Source organism: Madurella fahalii, assembly GCF_045866475.1.
Source record: "Madurella fahalii IFM 68171 DNA, scaffold_6, whole genome shotgun sequence".
NCBI lineage: Eukaryota > Fungi > Ascomycota > Sordariomycetes > Sordariales > Madurella > Madurella fahalii.
Genome location: NW_027263976.1, coordinates 1891982 through 1912203, shown reverse-complemented (window position 1 = coordinate 1912203; position 20222 = coordinate 1891982). Strand labels below are relative to the sequence as shown.

The following is a 20222-nucleotide window of genomic DNA, read 5'->3' as shown; positions in this document are numbered from 1 at the left end:
ATTTGTAACAGCGAATCAGAATAGGGGAACGATCGACAGGGCGTTCGTGTCCATCACGGTTGCTGCCAACTCAAGCGCGGTTGGCATTGCTATGAGCGCTTTACAAAAACCCCGCCGCCAGACTGTTTGCTGACTCGCTGACCCTCGCCCGGAGACGGACTCTGCGCTGCAGCTTGCCCTCCTGTTTTCTCCTCATCGTCGAACGTCAGGTTCGCCATCTCGTGCGCTGGGTTGGTCTGTCCGCCCCCGGGTATATATCCTTTCTTGCTTGCCCTCTGTGTCCCCGTCTTCCGGCAGGACGAAAGTTCGTGTCGCTCTTGGGTTGCCATCGCCCTCAACCTAAACACCCGGTCAGCGTGTAAGTCCTGGCCAGGAAAAAAGGAGGTGGATTGTTCACCAACGACTCAGCTCATAGCCGCAATCCATGATACAGAGAGAGTAGAAGGCAATAAAATGAACAAATGTTGCGAACAGACTGAGGCTAGCGAACGATGGAGGCTGCGGGATAGCAGAAGTTATGTGATGACCATTCGACGTGTTGCATTGCTATGCTTTCCTTGCCTAAATATCTCCAACCGGCATTTTCGAAACCCAGCGGGCATCACGGCCGGTGGCTGGCACCTCTCATCAGGGAACAGCTGCACGGGAGCATAGCCAAACATGCACGGCCTCTGCAGAAAGTGTTTGGATGGGTGGACGGGCTGCCCATAGTGGGAAACGGCCATGCCATCTTGGTCCATACTAGTAGCAAGGCTCCTGTCTCCGGGCTTCAATTATGCTTCCACCCGATAGTCTCCACCACTCGGAAGACCCGCCGAGAGCTGAACGGTGCTCCTTGTGGACGACTATGAGCTGGGGATTGATGTTTCCCTCCCCGTTTTTGTGCGGTGAACGCGTGGAAATGTCGCTGATGGCGAGAGCGGGCGACCCACAGGATCGTGGGTTATAAACACCTCTGTACCTTCGGCAAGCTCCCCACTCATCAGTACATCAGCTTGAACATGGCGAATGGCAACCATGTGCGGGTTTACGCAGGTAAGCAGCCCGGCCCGGCCGTGATTCACAGCTAATGTTAGCAGCGCGAACATTCATGCGGCCACTGCCGTTGGATCGTATCGAACTGGTGTCAGGTCTATGTCAGGACACACAAGAGATGCCCGGTTGATGTGAAGTATTTTGAACAAAAGTAAGTACCTAGACATATGTCTATTAACTCGGGTAGATTCATCCTAACAGCAAACAGGCCGGATGAGGCTTGTGGAGAATGCCGGGAAAAGGCCCCATGCCCTTGGACGGGGCAGTGCCCCTGGGAGCATATGATCAGGAGGCCGAGCGAGAAGTCGACAGACTGAGGTGTCACCTTGTCCGAGGCCCCTGCACAGCAGCCGCGGCTACATCAGGCGCATCCTGTACGCTGTTGATTTGGATTTGACTTGATTGCTCCGGTTGGGGGCTCCGCCCGCGGCGGGAAACAGGTTAAACATTGCTTGCTAGTTGACTGTTGTGTGCGAGTTACTGCAATATACGCGTACAGCACGGTAATCCTTGAGCACGAACCGAGACACTGCAAGTCGCACCGGGTGCAGCGTGAAACTCCAATCAGGCGGGGATCCATACGCCGTGACCCCTCACTCCGGGATCTCCAAGTGACGTCTCTTTACCAGGGTGTCCTGCTGTTGCGCGCGAAGCGTCCGGAAGTGGGACAGAGACATGCATGAGCCCGGGGTGTTGCTGCTAAGCTGAACCCGCGCCATACACTCTAATACTCGTACTGGACTGTTACGAAGTGCGCTAACACAAGGACTTTTCCGTCCCGAGAGACAGCCTTAAAGCCCTGCCCCTCATCAGAGCTTCATTAACAACCTTGAGCTGCCCCGCCATTGAAATGAGCTGCGAGAGGATTCCGTCCGGTAAACCACGCAACACCTCAGACGTCTATCGAACTCGCAATACAATCAACGATTCCAAACACGATGGATCCGAAGGAGGTCACGGGTTGGACCGACGACGAGATTTTGAGTGAGGTGAGAGACGCAATTGGCAAAGGTCTGGTGGGTATTCCCTCGACACGCGGCACATCAAGTACCTTACCTCAGGTATGTTAACTTCTCTAGACCCAGGAAGAAAAGTTGAAGCTCGAGTTCCGAATAGATGCAGAGGTGAAAGACCACATCGCAGTGGTTATCGACTTCGACGGATCTGATAGCATGGTTATTGTAGATGGAAAATGGCTTGCAACAGGAAATGACCCAGCGCACCACGGCAGTCGTTTGTATTTGACTAAGGACGCTTCCATCTTGGGGATAGGGGAGTCACCTGTTCGCTTTATCCATCAGGGCTGAGGGCTGAGACAGAAGTCACGTAAGTAGGGAGGTCACTATCACCTCATAACAATCTCTCCAAATCTATTTAGCTAGATTAGGCCACTTTCCCTCCTTATCCGTGCTCCGATGATATATCACTAATACCCAGTCGCCAAGTTATCTGTATTTCCCACCTCAAATGCTCGAGAATGCCATCGCACAATATTGTGGAGGGTATGTTTTCTCCCACCCCCAAAACTCTCTCTCTCTCTCTCTCTTATTTTTTAATATATTAATTTTATTTTATTTTATTATATTTTTATTTTTACCTCCTTATTCCGCCCTACTCGTCGAGGCGAAAGCGCCTCGTAGCAGCAGGCTGGGCGATAACAGCGGAGCAGCTGCTCACCAACCAAGGCTGCATGGCGTCGCATTGACGTTACGATCATCGAATAACGGCTTGGCTGCAGTAGGAGAGAGCCTTGGCACAGCTTCGAGAAGGGCTAGGGCCAAAGGAAATGGGTTGTCGTCGTAGAAGAAGACGTTCGTGCCGGTCTCGGTTGCCGCCAACCCCAGTGTGGTTGAGTTCCTGTTAAATCCCGGCAACCCCTGCCCGCCACGGTTGAGTCCCCTGTCAATCCCCGTAACCCCAGCGTAGTTAAGTTCTTGTTCATCAAAGTAACCTTAGTGCAGTTGAATCCCTGTTAATCCCGGCAACCCCAGCGCGGTTGAGTCCTTGTTAATCAAGGTAACCTCTGCGTGGTGTCCACGTCCTCCGGTTACAGTAACAAGAATCACAACTTTGATGCCTACTACATGCAGACAGCCCCCATTGACCCTATCACCCCGAGTTGTCGGGTTCCTACCCAGCGCCTGCAGATTGACGAAGCGGCCCTCGCCCTATTAGGATCCTTAGGGCAGAATGTAGCCGACGCAGGTGCTGACAGAGATGGTTCCATCTCCAAAAGCAAATAATTAGGCCACGTGGATAATGAAGGCAGTCAGGGCCCCCATGAACAGACGGGAACACATAGTCTTGCCAGCGGGCTGATAGATTACTCGATCCTCAATAGCTGCGCTCCCCTTACCGTCGATCAACTCGCCGTGTTTGCTGCCGGACGTAGTAGAACCCGCCAACTCGGAACTCAAGGGCAAGCAACCACAAATCATGGACGACGAGGCCTCGAATCATGGATGCGCTTTCGGCATCTGATCTAGGACGCCACATCGGTGGGAATTGCATGGCATTGAATGGTCCAGAACATGAGACTTGGACCATTCGGGGAAGCTGCAAGCGGAGACGTGTCTCTCTGGGTCTGATCATGCATTACACTAAGTTCCTTTGATTGACACTCTTCCATTCGTTTGCTCAAATGGTCCGAGTTGCACCTAAAGGGCTGAGCCACCCCAGGCTTCAGAAGATACCTTACTTACCTCGGCTAAGGCGGCCAATTGGGCAGGTCAGGGAAAGCTTCCTACGCGACATTGGATGAGACCTACGTTGGGAGACCTACGTTGGTTAGAGGCTGAGACGGAAATGGAATAGTGGTGAAGATCAAGGTATAAAGATCTCGTCTTTGACTTCCTCAGAGGTGATGAGGCACACGAGCTCCCAATCCGTCCAACATGGCTGAACTATCGCAGCCAATCGTCCATGAATTCAACGAGTTTCCGCGTTCAGCAATGCCGGACCTCGATAGGAGCAGCCGCGGCTGGTTTGATGCTTTCATGTAAGTCGCCCATGGCGCATCCCGCAGCACAGTTCGCCTCCTTACCTTGACCACATGGGTAGGACCAAACAATTAGAGCATCAACAAACGTCCGCCAATCCATTTGAGACGCACATCTTGTTGTGTCTCTGTGGTCTCGAGCAAGCCCTGCGCGGTCGTCAAGGGCATTATGAACCTATCCAGATCCCTGTCGGGGGGGGGACTTGAGAAATGACTGGTACACGGCTTTGCGCGAGGTGAGAGGTCCGGCATCGGCGTTGCTCAGATTCTCAGCTTTGATCTCATTTGAGATCCTCGTTGGGGATATGACCGTAGAGCTGCCGGATCCTCCATGCGGCTATCTTCAAAACTTCATTTTGTCTCATTAAAGACCCAACTGGTGGCGGAGACGGTTCCTGTCAGTATGTCACTTAATTGGCAAATTGGCTATGCCATTCTCTGTGTTGCGGGTGTTCAACCGACCTTTATTCATCTTGTCTTCAAGAAGAATCCCCCATGGTCTATTTGGTGGCCACTGATCAGAAGTACTTGAGGGGCATGATGCCCAAGCAGCGAAGCCATGAAGATATGTGGCGTGAATGCTATGAGCGTCTGATATGTGGGTTGAGAGAGGTCCGGGATAAGGACGAGGTCTCTTGTTGCTTCATGCATCCTACCCAAACTTCCTCTGCCTGTTAGCGGAGAGGAACCCTAGCATTCACAACGCAAAGCTCATTCATGTTGCTAGAGAGGTTAATTGACAGAGACTAGACACAGGGACGGGTTGGTCGCATTCCGCTGCCTTCCTCGGGCGTCGAGGTATTCTCAGGGCAACCCCCACGCACTATAATTTCCAGCTGGCGGTTTCGCGTCTGGCGGGCACGCGATGCTCCTGCCTTCGTAGATCACCTTGAAGGAAGGCCAGAAGAAATCAGATCCATCCCCGGCATGGTCATTATCCACTGACTTTGGACGCGTTTATTCTACCATTGCTGGATGACATATGTTGTGACATGATCGGTCGGCGTCGGTTGCGCCCGGGAATTTTAAGACTCGATTCTGTTGGTCAAGATTGACGGAGCCATGCGAGCTCCGCCATGTCCGCCGATTTTCCAGCTTACTACGTCAATACATCAAATATGCCTTAATACACCAGCGTCCTCTTTTAAGACGGGCGATGTGTTGGTACGTTACTATCAACATATCCCGCACGGTCACAGAATCAGTCAGAGAAATCAGACTCATGCAGCTCATCCGGATCCTGCCGGTAGTTGATCTCGAACCGGCCTTTGAAACACGCCGATAATGTGCTCGCCACCATGGCTTCCTCCTCGTCCGAGAACCTGAATTCAGCGTTCTGGTTCGCTATGTAGACTTGCAGTCCCTCATGCCGTCCCGCAGGGTCTTGACCAATCTCATCCAGGAAGCGCAGCAGCGCGCCAGCCGAAATGTTCGAGGGGTTAAAGATGTTGAGTGAGTTGAGCCTCGACAGGCGCGACAGTGGAATGAGAAACTCGTCGTCAATCGAGTCCCCGTTTAGAACAATTTCTTCTAGCGTGGGCACGGCTGTGCTGATATTATCAAGGTCTTCAACTGTAAACAGCTCGTTGGTGTCAAGGTCACGCAATTGGTGGCAGTAGCAGACGGCGTCGGCAAAGAGTAGGTGGCGCTGATCGCTGTCCTCGAGGAGGTCATCGTCGAGAATCTTGACGAGTAAATGTCGGAGCTGGCTTTGGCGAGTCAACGACGAGTAGAACTCATTGTCGACGTCGACCGCTTCGAGGCTGAGCGTTGTCAGGCGGATAGAGGGCTCTTTAAGAACATGGGCGAGGATCGTGGTCGAACTCGGGACGTGCATGAACTCTAGTGCTCTCAGGGAGCTGCATTTCTGCAGCCACTGAATCACTTCTCCGAATACGCCCTTGCACTCGGTCGCCCACGGATAAAGCTGAGCGCTCGACGCAGCCTCCAGTGTCAGCGACTCCAACGCGAGGCAGTCACCGAGTTCATTGAGCGACTGGAGCCCGGGCCGTTCTAGGCTGAAAAGGCCAAGGGTTTTCAAGGACCGAGAGTGTTCACGCAAGGCCTTGAACGTTTCTGCCCCAATCTCGTTCACGCTGAGGACTGTGAATGATTCTGCAACAGAGCCGGAGTCAGCAAAAGCCCGGGGTTGGCCGTTAAACCCACGGGTGGCCACGCACCAAGTGTGTTGGGTTCGAGACATTTGAAGAAGCCGGCCAGCTCTTCGTCGGCATCGGTGCCCTTACAATAGTAGCACTCCCTAAGCGCTAGAGGTCAGTCCAGGGATCGGACGGAGCCTACACCAGGGTTAGGGTCGACTTACACCTCCCGGAAAGCAGGGCAGTTTGCCCGGATGGCGCGAGCTACATCGCTAGTGAGCACGGAACCATCTCGGACGACAAGCGAAGTTAGACGAGAAAGGCTCGAGACCCAGTTGGGAAGATTGGCGGTCGGGAGATAGAAGCCCTCGAGGCTTGTCAATCCTACCCGCTTGTCCTGTTTGTCGGCGTCGGACCGGATCCGCTCGGTCACCAGGTTGGCAACCTCTATGACGATGGCGTCGAGGTTGAGAGCGCGGCCCCTGCGGCGGATCTGGAGCTTCTGGAGCGGCGGGCTGAAGAACTGGGCTTTCAGGCCGGCGTTATCGCGGGCGAGATCCTCCAGATGCGAGTGCAGGTTGCCGAGCTTCAGGGCCTTGATCCAGCAGCAGTACGGGTAAAGAGTCTCCCCGAGGCTCGACGCGATGATGGACCGCCAAAGACATACCGATGTCTCAATGTCGAGGATGTGGGCGTTGATGGCGGGCGACTGATCATGGATGCTGTAGAGCAACGGCAATGCCACTGTCGCCATGCCCCGGCTCAAACGAGCACAGAGAAAGAGGCTGCCAAAGTCGCGGCGGTCCGTCAATTGCTGCGCAACAAGCCACCATATCTCCTGGGGGAAGGTTGGCCTGGCGAAACCATCCACCTTTGGGGAGCGTGGTGATGGCATGACAGCGCCGAGGATGGGAGCTGCTTTGTGGTGTCCGGGGGCTATAGGAAAGCCGCTAACTCGATTCAACGACACAAGGCAGCTTCCGGGTCCTGGGGACGCGCCTGCGAAATGGTGCTGAAATTGGTCGTAGGATGAGGAACTAGTGATACTGGCAATAATTGTACGAGCGTAGGATTGCAAAACCCAAGATCTGAGTCTAGTTGCTAATGCGCGTGTTATTGGTTGTCGCGTTTGTGATCGTCGACTTCTGGGGTTTCTCAGTGACAACTGGACGTGAAAGCCGCGTCTTAGCGGCAGGTTCAGGTTCGCGTTTCGAGTCTGCCCAGTTCCCGTCCACTGTCATTGGGTAGCTTCGGCACGAGCCAGCCGCACATCATCAGCCCTACAAGAACCCGCAGCACCGTTCCAACACTGCGGTATGTACTGTACTGTACTGTACTGCATATATTGTATTACGGTACGATGGTACTGTACATACGTACAGTATTCGGTACTGCGAGGAATTCCGGGCCGCGCCTCCCATCTCATCTACCTTACCTTAGTTGCGATCTTCCAATCAACACGCTTCTTGGCCACCCTTTTTTTATTTACTGTGTTGGAGTAAAGGAAAGAATACTCCGATATGGTAGTTCTGAACTTCACACTAAGTGAAGAGGGCGTCGCGGTGCTCCATGATGCCCTCGCCTGCATGTTCAAGTTCAGCGATGATGTTTGTTTGGAGGCGAGAAACGACAAGGTCCCAGCAACTGCCTCCTACCTCTCTCGCTGCGGCTCCTTGTTTCCATGTTCCTGACCGTCATCCAGTTGACCCTGACCACGCTCAATATCTCAAAGTCAGCATATGTCTGCTTTTCCTTCGCCGCCAACAGGTTCTTCTCACGTTATAACTTTGAGGGAACTCCCCACCATCGAGACCGCTTCTTCTGCCAGCTCTACATCCGAGTCTGTTTCCGCTCCTTCTTGAGGGGGATACATGCGCTCTAACGTGCCCTGCAGTCCCTTCTTACAATATTCAGAGCCCGTCAAAGCGGCGGGGACCAGTCGCGCGAGAGAGACGCGTCGATCGAGCGCTGCGACGTAGCAATTGATGACGGTCTCGGCAAGCAAAGTCGTCTCGTTGCCAGGATTTCTTTTAGAAACGGTACGTATTTCGCCGCGTATGATGCGTGTTGGCTGCTCACGGGACCTAGGCATCACGGCCTCGCACTCGCTACCGTACGAGGTCAAAAACCCGACTCACGCCAAATTCAACAAGGACGAAGCAGGAAACCGCTGGGCCATCTCGTCCAGGACGCTGCGGCAGCTTATGGACCACTTCGGCCCGGGGATAGAGCTTCTAGACATCAACACCGATGACGAGGCTCGTGTCGTAAACTTTACGTGCTTTACAGAGAAGGTGCAAAAACGTGGTGCAGTGAGCAACGAAGGTCCTTAACACGTCCACCCGGTGTTGGGGGGTTAGCGCTAACAGATACGCAGCCGTACTCAAGAAGCCTCTCCACACTAATATTGCGGTCGAGATGGACGAGTTTGACCATGTTGGGGTACAGGACAAACTGCACATAATCATTAGCGTCAAGGACTTCCGTGCGATTCTCCAGCATGCCCAGATGACCAGCGGGGAGTTGTCAACCAGCTATTCGAACCCCGGACGTCCGATGAAGCTCTCATACGGCACGGATGGCGTCTTGTGCGAATTCATTCTCATGACAGTCGGCGAGAAAGATGCCATGACTCAGAAACACAAGAACACCCGGCCGAATGTAGCCAAGGCAGCGAGGCCAGAGCTCGATTCGGTATCCCACCGAGGCAGCTCCGTTGCAAATGATAACCAACAGGCCCCACCCCAACCAGCATCAAAACCTCCTCAGCAGAAAACCCCGGTCCGGCCGCGTCAGACGGTCTTCGAGATCCGGCCACAGCCGATGCCGCCACCAGCCACGGATCGGTCAGAGTCGCTGTTCGTCAACCAAGCTGATGACGACGAGCAATGGGAGCCGGTCGACGCGAACGAGGACGAGGAGGAAGAGGATAATGCGAGGCTGGAATGGAACGCAACTAATGAGCCGGTATTGTTATCCTTGTCCTGTCCGAATCTGAGCACCTCGCTAATTAGGACTGTAGAACCCGTCGGCGCTACGCATTGGCAGCTACCTCTCCAGACCGGCTGAGGCTCAAGATGGGCGCCCGGATCGCCTCGTTTCCGGGCTTGAGCCAACCCAGCGCCTCTCCGAGGTAGGCCTCATGCCCCTCTCTTCGTGGCTATTGTCGTTGCTGACCGACGTAGGTCCGCCGGTTCGGCCTGTTCTCTCCGTGAGCTCCAAGCTCGGCTAGGCTAGCAGATGCAGTATTGCGCTACGCCGTGCAGGCTGGGGTATTCTCTTACATCGCGCGCCGCTCGGGACGGCGTCACGGGTTTACCTAGGTCATCTTTTCAATGACAACCCAGCTCGTTGCGCAACCGGCACCGACCATTGTGATCTCCGCCCCACGCTCAGTTGGGAGTGCTTTACTTGAGGCGATCCGATTCCGCTGCCCTTTTTCCGGGTGACTCTCGTGGATCGGACCGCAGTTTCCGTGCTCTCCCCAGCCCCACGCCATGACATCGCCATCCTCAGTCAAGACAAGCGCGTGCTCACTGCCAACGGCAATACTGCTAACACGCCCGAGGTCCTCGCGCGCCAGCTGCCCATGATCGTTTCTCCCCCAGCTGAGCAATGCCCCATCCTTTTTCAGCACAAACACGCTGCCCCAGCCCGCACCAACATCCTTCCACCCGACCACACTTCCCGGGGCCTGTGACCGAACCCCCCACTTATCCGACCCCAGCACGACCATCTCCCCCGTCTCGGGCGCGCCAAAGAGACACGTAAACTCTCGCCCACAGACGGCCCTGACGGCCTTAAAGCCCACCCCTTCAATCCGCCGTGGCGAGTACACGGCGGCGCTCGCCGGCTCCCCGAGCTGACCCTTTCGCCCGCTACCCCAGCCCCAAGCTTCGCCGTTGCTGAGCACTGCGACGACGTGACCCATGCACGACGCTAGCTCTGCTACCTGCGTCCCCGGGGGCGGGAAATCCGGGATCTGAGTCGGCTCGGGAGCGCGGAGCGTGCCAGATCCGAGCCCAAGTTCGCCCTTGTCACCGGCGCCAAAGGAGTAGACTCGGGTGCTTACACCGGTCTCCCCGCGACTGGCTGTCAGCGTAGCGACAATGGTGCTGGCGGTCCATGTTGCCGCGGCCAGCTGGATCTTGGCTCCTGAGGGAAGCGGGCTCAGGTCCACGGGGCGGAACTCGGGGGTCGGAGTAGCCGGATCGGAGACGTCGTGCGGGAGGCGGGCAAGTCGGCCGCACGCGCCGGCCGTGGCGTCTCCGGCCCAGAGGAGCTCGCCGGATGAGAGGAGCAGGAGGGTGTGGTTGCCCCCTGCGACGATGCGTCTGAGACGGGGCTCTGTTGTGTTGGTGAGGGAAGTGGGGAGGATGACGGTCTGCGGGACGGACACGTCGTCCTTATGGCCTATGCCGAGTTGTCCGGAGCCGTTGGAGCCGAGGGCTTGCAGGAGAAACATGGCTGGGTTTCTTTTCCCAGGTACCTCGGGAGAGAGGGGATGAGGGGGGAATGAATGAAAGAGCGGTTGTGAATCCCCAAAGTCGGGAAACCGGAGATGATTGGTTACAAGGGACAGGAAGGCGCCCCACATGTACAGTGCATACTGTGCTGCACTGTGAACGGAGCCTTGGGTCGGACCCCACCAGCTTGGGTAGGCTTAAAATCCGACCTCGAAAAAAATAAGATCTAAAATTTTCTTCCACCTTTGCAACCTCGCTCGTTCCCGACATCCAACGCATCCTTCAACTTGGCAAGGTCGAGGGAAAGCCACTCGTGTGACGATGTGAGCTTGGCAACGAGGCATCTACTAGAAATCAGCAGCAGTCTTGTCGGTTCTTGCTAGTCAAGTGACAATGGCGTCGACGACGGGAGTTCCGAGCTCGGAAGACTTCGTGATCGGCCTAATCGGCATGGGCGACATGGGCAAGATGTATGCCCGGAGGTTGAGCAATGCTGGATGGAGGTAATTTTGGCCGTGTCTCTTTGCCTCTTTTTCCCGGCACTCTCGACCTGTCAACTAGGCACGCGACCCAGCTGGTCAGACTGTCGTTACCGGCCGATGATGCTAGCAGTGCCGACCCAGAACTTCTTCTCGACCTGGTAAGTCATTCTTCCTGTTTTCCACTCGCAACCCAAACCCCTCGCATGATGACTTGAGCGCATTTGGCTAGAGTATCGTTCGTGGCAGAGTTGGTCAGCCTTTCTGGCCCCAGCTTAACTGCCGCCGGCTTTCCATGATGAAAATTCTCAGCTACCTTATCATCCTTTGTCTGAAACAATCAAATCTCAATCACCAGAAAAGTCGGTTTTACTCATCTCTGGACGTCCCGCTGACTTGGACTTTACAGATCCCATGACTTGAGTGTGACGTAGATGCTAACCGGCGGTACCGTCCAGGATCATGGCCTGCGACAGAGAGGAAAAGTATGAGGAGCTGGCCCAGGAGTTTGGCAATTATGTACGGTCGTGCATCTAACCTGATATCTCCGCTGCGGACCAGTGCTGAGATGCTGCCTATAGCCCAATATACAAATTCTGCGCAACGGTCACCTCGTGTCTCGCGCCAGCAGTTACATCATCTACAGCGTTGAAGCGGCCGCCATTGGTCGCGTCGTCGCTCAATATGGTCCCTGTGTGTTTGTTCCGTCTCAAGTTCGAAGTTTTGTCCCATGGTCCCCTGAACAAATATCTTACCAACTTCCGCGCACTCTCTAGCGACCCGTCTCGGTGCCATTGTGGGAGGCCAAACATCGTGTAAAGATCCCGAGATCAAGGCCTTTGAGGAGCACCTCCCCAGCGACGTCGACATCGTCTCGTGCCACTCGCTCCACGGGCCCACCGTTGACCCGCGCGGCCAACCGCTCGTCCTCATCAAGCACCGCGCCTCGGACGAGTCGTTCACGAAAGTCGAAAAGGTCCTCCGCTGCCTCGGCTCCAAGCACGTCTACCTCACAGCCAAAGACCACGACCGCATCACGGCCGACACGCAGGCCGTCACCCACGCCGCCTTCCTGAGCATGGGCAAAGCCTGGCACGCGACGAAGCAGTTCCCGTGGGAAGGGGCCCGGTACGTCGGCGGCATCGAGAACGTCAAGATCAACCTCATGCTGCGCATCTACGCGCAGAAGTGGCACGTCTACGCCGGCCTGGCCATCCTCAACCCCGAGGCGCACAAGCAGATCAACCAGTTTGCAAAGTCGACTACAGAGCTGTTCTACCTCATGCTCGAGGGCCGCAGGGACGAGCTGCGCGAGAGGGTGTACGCCGCCAAGGAAAAGGTGTTTGGGGCCGAGGAGAGCCCCAAGTGGGCCGAGAAGCCCCTGCTCAGGGGCGACCTGCTGGACCGGTTCAGTCTCGGCAACAGGGGCAACAACAACACCAACAACGACGATGACGACGACGACGACGACGACGATGACAACGATGATGATGGGAATGCAGGGGATGCTGCTCCTCCTAATGCTCCCCCGCCGCTGCCGAATAACCACCTCAGCCTGCTGGCCATGGTCGACTGCTGGAGCGCGCTGGGGATCGTGCCGTACGACCACATGATCTGCTCGACGCCGCTGTTCAGGCTGTGGCTGGGGGTCACGGAGCACCTGTTCAGGACGCCCGGGCTGCTGGATGAGTGCCTGAGGGTCGGCATCGAGGATAATACCTTCCGGAGGGACGACCTGCAGTTCACGATTGCGGCCTGCGGGTGGGCCGAGTGCGTGGCGCTGCGGCAGTTTGAGACGTGGCGGGAGAGGTTCGCCGTGACGCAAAGGTTCTTCGAGCCTAGGTTCCAGGGCGCGACCGAGATCGGGCAGGCCATGATCAAGGCTGTGCTGGAGAGCTCGAGTGACTGATGTGACTTTAGGCTGGCAGAGCAGGTCGGTTTGTTGGGCGCATTCCGATGTGTGAACAAAGGATGGGGATCGTATGACACGGTCAATGAGCGGCTCAGAGATCAGTGGCTACGAGCTGAGAAGTGAATCTGCAAAGCCATTTTGCCTGGGATTATTTCTAGCGCTACTATTTGCTCGCTCCCACATCCAACCAACACCGAGTTACTTCTTCCTTAACCTAAAACCAGTATGAGACAAGACCGCCTACGCGGTGATCGAACCGACAACACGAGGAGTTTTACAGTCTACGCCCCGTTGTGTTCTTCCGCACTCAGGAAGGAATAGTATCGTCTCGCCCATGCGGGAATGGCTCGTAAAACTTCCTCCAAAACGGCCTTGTCCCTGTCCATTTCCTTCAAGGTACCGAGCTTCCCGTCATCAGCCAAGTCCCGCCCGTCCACCTTGTCAAGAAGCTTCTTCACCCTATCATAACTAGGAGGATGGAACTGGCGGTATTCCATTTTCAGCTGGTGGCGGATGGTGTTTGCTTTGGCCACTGTTTGGGCCAGTAGCACGGCCTGCACGCGACTGGCGGATTTGCCGAGAGTAAGACCATGACGGACAGCACAATATTCCTGTGACGTCTCGGTGGAGCCCGCTAGCCCTGCAGCTGGTGCCCTGGACTGCCCGGGGACGGCGGCGTGGGCGAGAAGAACGCGCCTTTTCGTTTCGGCCGAGACGCTCGCCTTGTCCAGAACCAAAGCTCGTTTGCGCACCTCTTGAGATGTAGCTTTCCCTTCTTTCCGGTAATCGATTAAACTTTGACCGGCCTTTGTCCGCTGCGCAATAATGTCTTCCAACAGCTTGAGCACGCCGCATACCCTTCCGCGGAACGTGGCGAAGGGCTCGGGTTGGATGTGCCTTGGCAAGGTACAGTTGCAGCGCTCTTCCCACAACGAGCCATTTCCGGAGGGCTTGTGGGGGCACGAAGCCAGGCTATCCTTATTACCGGAACTGACGGAAGCCCACATCTTCCAGAACGGTAGCCATGGGTCTTTGTACCGACTGGCCGGATCGGCTCTGATGCGTTCCGCAAGCGAAAGGGCCGAGTCATGCTGGGTGGGCAAGTTCTTTGTCATGAGCTGGAGAAACTCATCGTTGGCGGCGTGTATATTGGTTAAATCCACACTAGAAGCGAGGCTATCAAGGTTAAAGCGCCATGTTTTATCCGCGTGGCCGAGAATCTCGACCACGACCGAGAGGTGTTGGACTGCGGCGCCAGACGGGGAGGAATCCAGGAGCGACCGAACGGGAGACGCTGCGAGTTCGCCAGCATAGCTAACAGCCTTGCTGGGCTCCAGGGGTTGGCGGAGACTACTAAGCTGAGATGACGGGGCAAACGTGGGAGTCGCGTGGTTGTCCACTGCCGCACAACCGCCGAGGGCACGACTCCAGCCCCACCACTTCCCGAAGAACGCGATGCCGCTGAGCAACGAACTAACGACACGGTAGGTTCCGGTAATCGGGGCCGCCGCGTATCCCCAGCCAAAGTACGTGACGGCTGCTGCGAGTACGAAACACATACCGCCCACCAGGACGCCCGACAACAAAGGTGTTAACCCATAGGTAACAAGCAAACCAACCATCCGGCCATAGACCTTCACTGTACAGCTCAGAGCACGCATAGGCCAGCTCGTCATAGTGCGTAGCGCTGCCATGGATGCTGGTTCGGGACCGGTTCCGTTGTATGTTGCCGTGTTAGTGGTAGTAGCGGACGAGACGGTGGTGGTGCTGTTGTTGGTGCTGGTGGTCGTGCGATTGTTGGATGAGTCGACAACGTTGTAGGTTATGCGATTCTTGTTCTGGATAGTGCGCTGGTCGTAGATGGCAATGGGCTGCAGCAGCGGCACGCGGAGCGTAGGGGTCTCCGCACCGGGTATGGCCCTTGGAGCAGACGTTAGAATCGGATCCAGGCAGGATGAGGGGAAAGGACGAGTAAATAGTATGATAGCAACTTGGCACCGCGAGCCGTGAAGACATTGCGATGGTACATACAAGGCATTCTGTAGCTGCAGACAGGACGACTTTGTCATCTGAGCGCCGCCTACCACGTCCGAACATGGTGACCCCTCCGGGCGGGCCGCTCCCGGAGAGCCAACGGAGGATTGGCGGTTCGGAGTCGCATGCTGAGAGGGCGACTCTTCGCAACCGTCTTTCCGCGCTGTTGTCGGCCAAAGGGGGCTGGACTGGTCCATGGCCAAGTTGGGTAGAATTCTGGCTGCCAGGGAGTTCTGATTTGCCGCGGTGTCTAGAGAAGGCGTGAAGGCGGTGACACAGTGACAGGCTGAAGGGAAGACGCGGCGCTGCAGGTAAGAGGAAATAACGGGTGAGAGATCCAGAAGAGAGAGAGAGAGAAAGAGAGAGAGAGAGGCCGGCATGAAAGGTTGAAAGGACTTACCGGCAGTGCTTAATACTCAGGCGGCGTTTGCCCTCCGGCAGCAAAAAAGGGTGGGATTGCCTGGCGTCACCAGTGCTCTTTGTTCCCGATCCACCACAGTGCCGTGACAGAACCGGCCTCAACCGGTCCATCACTTCCAGGTCGTCCCAGGTCGTCACCGTGTCGTATGTAAAGGAGCTGGCAGAAGCCATCTGCTGCTTCATCGCCTAATTTCCCCTTCTCCAAATCATAACCAGAGCCCGTTCCTGGACCTGACGCTCCCGTCTCCCTACCTTGAGCCGTCCTTGCGCCTTCTTCTACCGACCGAGTCAGTAATTGATCTGTCGCTCCATCCGCCTCTCCTCTATCACTATTTCCCGCCCGTCGTCGTCGTCGTCTCTCGCCAACCTAGCCATGGCTGCAAACATTATCATGATGCTTGCCGGCGGTGTCATTGGCCTTGGCGGCGTGCTTCTGACCTCCTTCGGCCAACTTGCGAAGTTGGACGCCGCTCCGTCCGTTGGCAATCCGGCTGCCACCACCATGACGGACCCAGGCCCAACCGCTACCTACCATGCTCCTTATGACCAGAAAGACCCACTGTTATCCGTTTGCATAACTGCCCAAACCATCCGACTGGCCAGCAGGACCGCGACTATGCCTTTGGACTTGTTGGCGGTGCTGAATTTGACGCCAGAGCAACTAGGCCGTCCGGAGGACTCAGCATACCCCGGCAGGCCAAGGTACCGCGAGGTGCGCCACATCATTACCGATGCTTGGGAAAGCGTCGTTGATGGTGCGAGACAGAGCGGCTCCGATCAGTTCGGTGGTGAAGTGTGGGTGGATGCCGCCACGCTGGCCGCGGACGCTCTGCTTGACGACCGTTCCCGACAAGCTTACCTTACAGAGATTGTGCCCTCGCTGGAACAAGAGCACAAGAAAACGCATGGTAAACGCAGCGAGTATTGGGACAATGCCGGAAACCCGAGCAACGACGAAGTGCGCGCCCGTGTCTTTACGAAATATTGCCGCGAGATCTGGGCCAGCCTTGGCGCATGAATGAGTTGACTGGCGCTGGCTTGTATGCTTACCCGGCGCTCTTTGAGAAGAAATAGGCTTGCACTTTCTATTTGGGGGGGGGGAAGGGGTTGCGGAGATTTGGTTTGTTGTTTATTAGATGTTTCCGCGAGAACGGACAATTCGCTCGTGTAATGCATGACTTTCCGTTACGGGCCTGCCGTTATTTCTTGCCTCTTTATTCCGTGCTCTCAGAGTGTTAGGAGAAGAATGAGTCTCCATACCCTCCCCTAATCCCCGGCACAGGTGAGGCACGAGCGCTCCTGGATCAGCTAGGGACGCCATTGGAATTCAGCCCGTCGGGATGGGCGACGACGATCATGCTCGCTCCCATCTGCAGCGTGTGATATGGAAACGGGGTGGAAACACGATATTTCCGTGATTGGTTCGCATTGCGATGGCAAACGCACAAGGCTGCTTAGCGCGCTTTGTTGATGGCGGCCCCCTTTTCCCCCTTCTTTGTCCGCCCGGATGTCCATACCAAACACTATCCCGTCACCTCGCAGACTCTCCCTCTGCCCTCCTGTCTTTTTCCTCGCGCATGAGATCAGTTCACGCACGACGGCCATAATGCCATCCTACCTCAACTCCAAGCCTCCGGGCAGTCCGCAGCCCAGACCATCCAGCTCCAAGCTCCGCGCGGCGCACGCTGACAACTGCACGTCCGAGACAACTGAGAACGGTACCGTGACTCTACTCTCCTAGAACTTAGTAGTCAATACTGCAGTGCACATCATCTAACCGCTTATCTGAAGCATCCTCTCGACCCCCTGCCGGTGAGCGCCCCATATACTAGCAGCACGCTCTGATATCAACCTATTCTGACCCAGTGTTTCAAAAGGACGTTCCGCTGGCTCTTGCTGCGCTCGGGCTCACCATGCCGAACCCGACCATATTGACGTGTGGCGTGGAGTACTGGCACTGCTCCTCTCGTTGGTCGCTGGGATTTGGGTGGGACACCTCGTCTTGAGCAGCGAGGCCAACGTGGACGTTCCGGCCGACGAGACATGTGCTCCCTTCCAGCCTGTCCTCCGTCATGTCGCAGTGCCGCTCGACGCGCCTGACAGAATTATCAACATGACACGCCGCGTGGTGTCAGCAGTCAGCCACTTCCCATCGTATACCCTGAGCAATGAGACCAGCATCGACGAGGTCTATGACCGTATCATGAAGGATATGAAATTCCTGGTTCAAGCCATGATGTCGGAGCGGGCCAACTCTACGCTAGATTACGAATCGTTGGCGAAGGCGCGTCAACAAGGCCGTATCTTTGGCGACAGTCCGGCCGAGCATATGATACGTCTGTCATCTGAGGCTCACAATTATCTATTAACGACTGTAGAGCTATACTACTTAGTCCTGCACTCAGCCGTAAAGGGATGGCTATTCCAAGCCCACCTTGACATGTACGCCGTCACGTCCAACCTCGGCCACTTCATAGGCTTTCCCAACCCGTACAACAGTCACAGTTTGTTCTTTGCGCCGCCCGCCGGCGCGCTGCCACCCGCTACTGGAATAGAGCCGGAACTCGCATCCCGAACTCTCAGCGACAACATCGGCGAGATGTGTTGGCCATACCTGGACGCTTCCGATATGGACCTTTCAATCTCGCTAACAGTCCCCCGCGTCGACCCGCTGGCCTTCCTGCTCCTCTCTCATCTGCTGCTCCCCACGGCGATGGGATTATACATTCCCGAGATAGACCTAACCGTCCATTCGCCCTTCTTAGCGCTCGAGCGCGGGTTGGCGCAGGTCGACGATGGGCGGTTGAAAATAGACTTACGCAACCAGATTTGCGCGCAACGCAACAAGCTCGAGCCGGAGAACATGACGCACATCGCCACGCTCCACAGGGAGTTCCTGCCCGCCGAAAAACCTATAGTTGCGCTCTTGCGCCATCTTCTGGCCGGCGATGACGTTATTCGCGAGGTGCTGGAGGTGGCGGCGACGCCCATGGCACCCGCGAACTCGTCCGCTCCGTACCAACCCAAGCTGTCGTTGGAGGACGAGTACCACTGGGATCGCTGGCCCGGCATCCGCATTAAGAATCGGCCTGACCGGCCAGACGAGGAAGGCCTGGAGCTCTGCCGCACCGCCTCACGCCTCGCCGACGTCCACACTGCCATGCTGGACCGGCACGCCGGGTCGCTGCTCCAGGTCATCCGTCTATTGCACTCCCTTCGCAGCGAACAACAGGCGGTCAAAGACAGCCTAGCCGGCCTGCGGCAGGGTCGGGGATGGGTACAGGCACATCTTCGCTCCCACTTTCTGCCCAAGCAGCCCGGACAAGGCGTCGATGTGGATATGGTGGCACTGAATGCTACCGTTTTCCACAGGCGGCTGAAAGACATAATAGACCTCCGCGACACCTTCGGCGCCGCGACCGACGAGGTTGGGGATGCGAGACGGTGGCTGGAGGCCACGCGCGAACGGCAGGTTCAGGCCGCCAAAGACTATGCGGCGAAACTCTGGGAGCGTGACCGCCCTCGCCGCGAGGCCAGAGAGAGGGAACTGGCCAAGGAGTACGAAGAGCTCGCCAAGAAGCGCGCAAAGTCTGCCAACTCGTCGGACCCGTGGAGTAACGTGGATATCGAAAAGCTCAAGGTCTTGATGTTCAATGCGACCCGTTTCCAGAAAATCGATGAGCTCCTGTGGGGTTCTGCTAAGCGCGTCAATGACAGAAAGGAGGGCGATCAGGACGAGGAAGGCCAGGAAGAAGGTAGTTGACATTGCTGAGGACGACCATAGTAGCTGTCGCTCTCGAGTTTATTCACCTAAGTTTTGTGCAGGTCGATATCCCTGCTGCAGCGTCGCGGTACTGTACTGTACATACAAACGGCAATGGAGGTTGGCAAACAGCCAGCCCAATTTTGTTACTGAATTCGTCCTTCTCGAACAGAGAGTCCAAGGCAAGGCATAACAGTCTTGCCCATAATCCAGAAAAGTCCCACCACCACGAACTCTTCCCTCATCCGAGACAACAGACTTGACACGGTTGCCGGACACCCTGGCAACCGGCGTGGCTCACGATGTGATGACGGCTTCACCATTCTTCCTGCCCGCGGACAGCCCATGATTTCTTTTTCCCTCCCTCGTCGTTTTTTAACGCCGAAGACCAAGCTTGCAGAAAACACATAGCTATCAGATATCACCTCTCCGCTTTCCCCTAATCTAATTTCAACCCCGGCGCTCCTCGCGTGTCTCATCCCTTGCAGAAAGCCAAAGCTGAACAGAGAAGGGGTGCGTGGGACGGGTGGCTGCCGTGTCTCTCATTACGCCAGGCTCGCCTCAGATCACTTCAGTCACATCAGATATGTTACACCGAGCAAAAATAAAAAGGACGGGGAAAAAAAACAAAACCTTCCATCAAAACGCGTTCCTTGGCTAAATAGCAGCGGGTATCACCAAGCAAATCTGGCCATGACTTCAAGAAGCGGGCCGACCCCTCTCTCAATCATAAAAGAGTTTATTCTAAGACACGTTGTGTGGCTTTGGCTCCTCATTTTCCTGGATCAATCCGCGCTGATCTAGCTGCGTCCTCAGAGCAAAAGTCCCAAACCACAAACCAATAGCAACAGTACAGAAACCCACAAGTCACAACCCCCTTTTTTATGCGTCGCAAGTCTACCAAGTGTCGTTTCCATGCTCAGAGGCCTTTTCTTTTCTCTAGTACCACGGATGCTTCTTTTCCTTTCCTTTTCTTTCCCCCTCCCTTCCATTTTTGCACGCCAAAAGCCTTCAGG

The 20222-nt window shown here is 55.9% G+C and overlaps 8 protein-coding genes across 8 annotated transcripts; 5 read left to right on the top strand and 3 right to left on the bottom strand.

Moving 5' to 3' along the window:
* Positions 1–1973: 1973 nt before the first annotated feature.
* Positions 1974–2342, top strand: MFIFM68171_10592 (uncharacterized protein; the record flags this gene model as incomplete). Its single annotated transcript, XM_071066011.1, has 2 exons — positions 1974–2051; positions 2115–2342. The coding sequence occupies 2 exons, from the start codon at positions 1974–1976 to the stop codon at positions 2340–2342; spliced, it is 306 nt and encodes a 101-aa protein (XP_070922112.1).
* A 2892-nt stretch (positions 2343–5234) lies between these two features.
* Positions 5235–7027, bottom strand: MFIFM68171_10591 (uncharacterized protein; the record flags this gene model as incomplete). The annotated part of the gene is made up of 3 exons (XM_071066010.1): positions 5235–6148; positions 6214–6293; positions 6357–7027. 3 exons carry the CDS (start codon positions 7025–7027, stop codon positions 5235–5237), a joined length of 1665 nt encoding a protein of 554 aa, XP_070922111.1.
* Positions 7028–7652: 625 nt separating this feature from the next.
* MFIFM68171_10590 (uncharacterized protein) lies at positions 7653–9347 on the top strand (the record flags this gene model as incomplete). Its single annotated transcript, XM_071066009.1, has 7 exons — positions 7653–7766; positions 7835–7972; positions 8027–8171; positions 8221–8457; positions 8510–9099; positions 9155–9265; positions 9318–9347. The coding sequence occupies 7 exons, from the start codon at positions 7653–7655 to the stop codon at positions 9345–9347; spliced, it is 1365 nt and encodes a 454-aa protein (XP_070922110.1).
* A 104-nt stretch (positions 9348–9451) lies between these two features.
* ATS1 (alpha tubulin suppressor) lies at positions 9452–10597 on the bottom strand (the record flags this gene model as incomplete). The annotated part of the gene is made up of 1 exon (XM_071066008.1): positions 9452–10597. One exon carries the CDS (start codon positions 10595–10597, stop codon positions 9452–9454), a length of 1146 nt encoding a protein of 381 aa, XP_070922109.1.
* A 394-nt stretch (positions 10598–10991) lies between these two features.
* Positions 10992–12986, top strand: TYR1 (prephenate dehydrogenase (NADP(+)); the record flags this gene model as incomplete). The annotated part of the gene is made up of 4 exons (XM_071066007.1): positions 10992–11101; positions 11536–11596; positions 11659–11770; positions 11854–12986. The coding sequence occupies 4 exons, from the start codon at positions 10992–10994 to the stop codon at positions 12984–12986; spliced, it is 1416 nt and encodes a 471-aa protein (XP_070922108.1).
* Positions 12987–13270: 284 nt separating this feature from the next.
* MFIFM68171_10587 (uncharacterized protein) lies at positions 13271–15220 on the bottom strand (the record flags this gene model as incomplete). The annotated part of the gene is made up of 2 exons (XM_071066006.1): positions 13271–14909; positions 15021–15220. The coding sequence occupies 2 exons, from the start codon at positions 15218–15220 to the stop codon at positions 13271–13273; spliced, it is 1839 nt and encodes a 612-aa protein (XP_070922107.1).
* A 596-nt stretch (positions 15221–15816) lies between these two features.
* On the top strand, positions 15817–16461 carry MFIFM68171_10586 (uncharacterized protein; the record flags this gene model as incomplete). The annotated part of the gene is made up of 1 exon (XM_071066005.1): positions 15817–16461. The coding sequence occupies one exon, from the start codon at positions 15817–15819 to the stop codon at positions 16459–16461; it is 645 nt and encodes a 214-aa protein (XP_070922106.1).
* Positions 16462–17049: 588 nt separating this feature from the next.
* On the top strand, positions 17050–19206 carry MFIFM68171_10585 (uncharacterized protein; the record flags this gene model as incomplete). The annotated part of the gene is made up of 2 exons (XM_071066004.1): positions 17050–17161; positions 17321–19206. 2 exons carry the CDS (start codon positions 17050–17052, stop codon positions 19204–19206), a joined length of 1998 nt encoding a protein of 665 aa, XP_070922105.1.
* Between the last annotated feature and the right edge of the window lie 1016 nt (positions 19207–20222).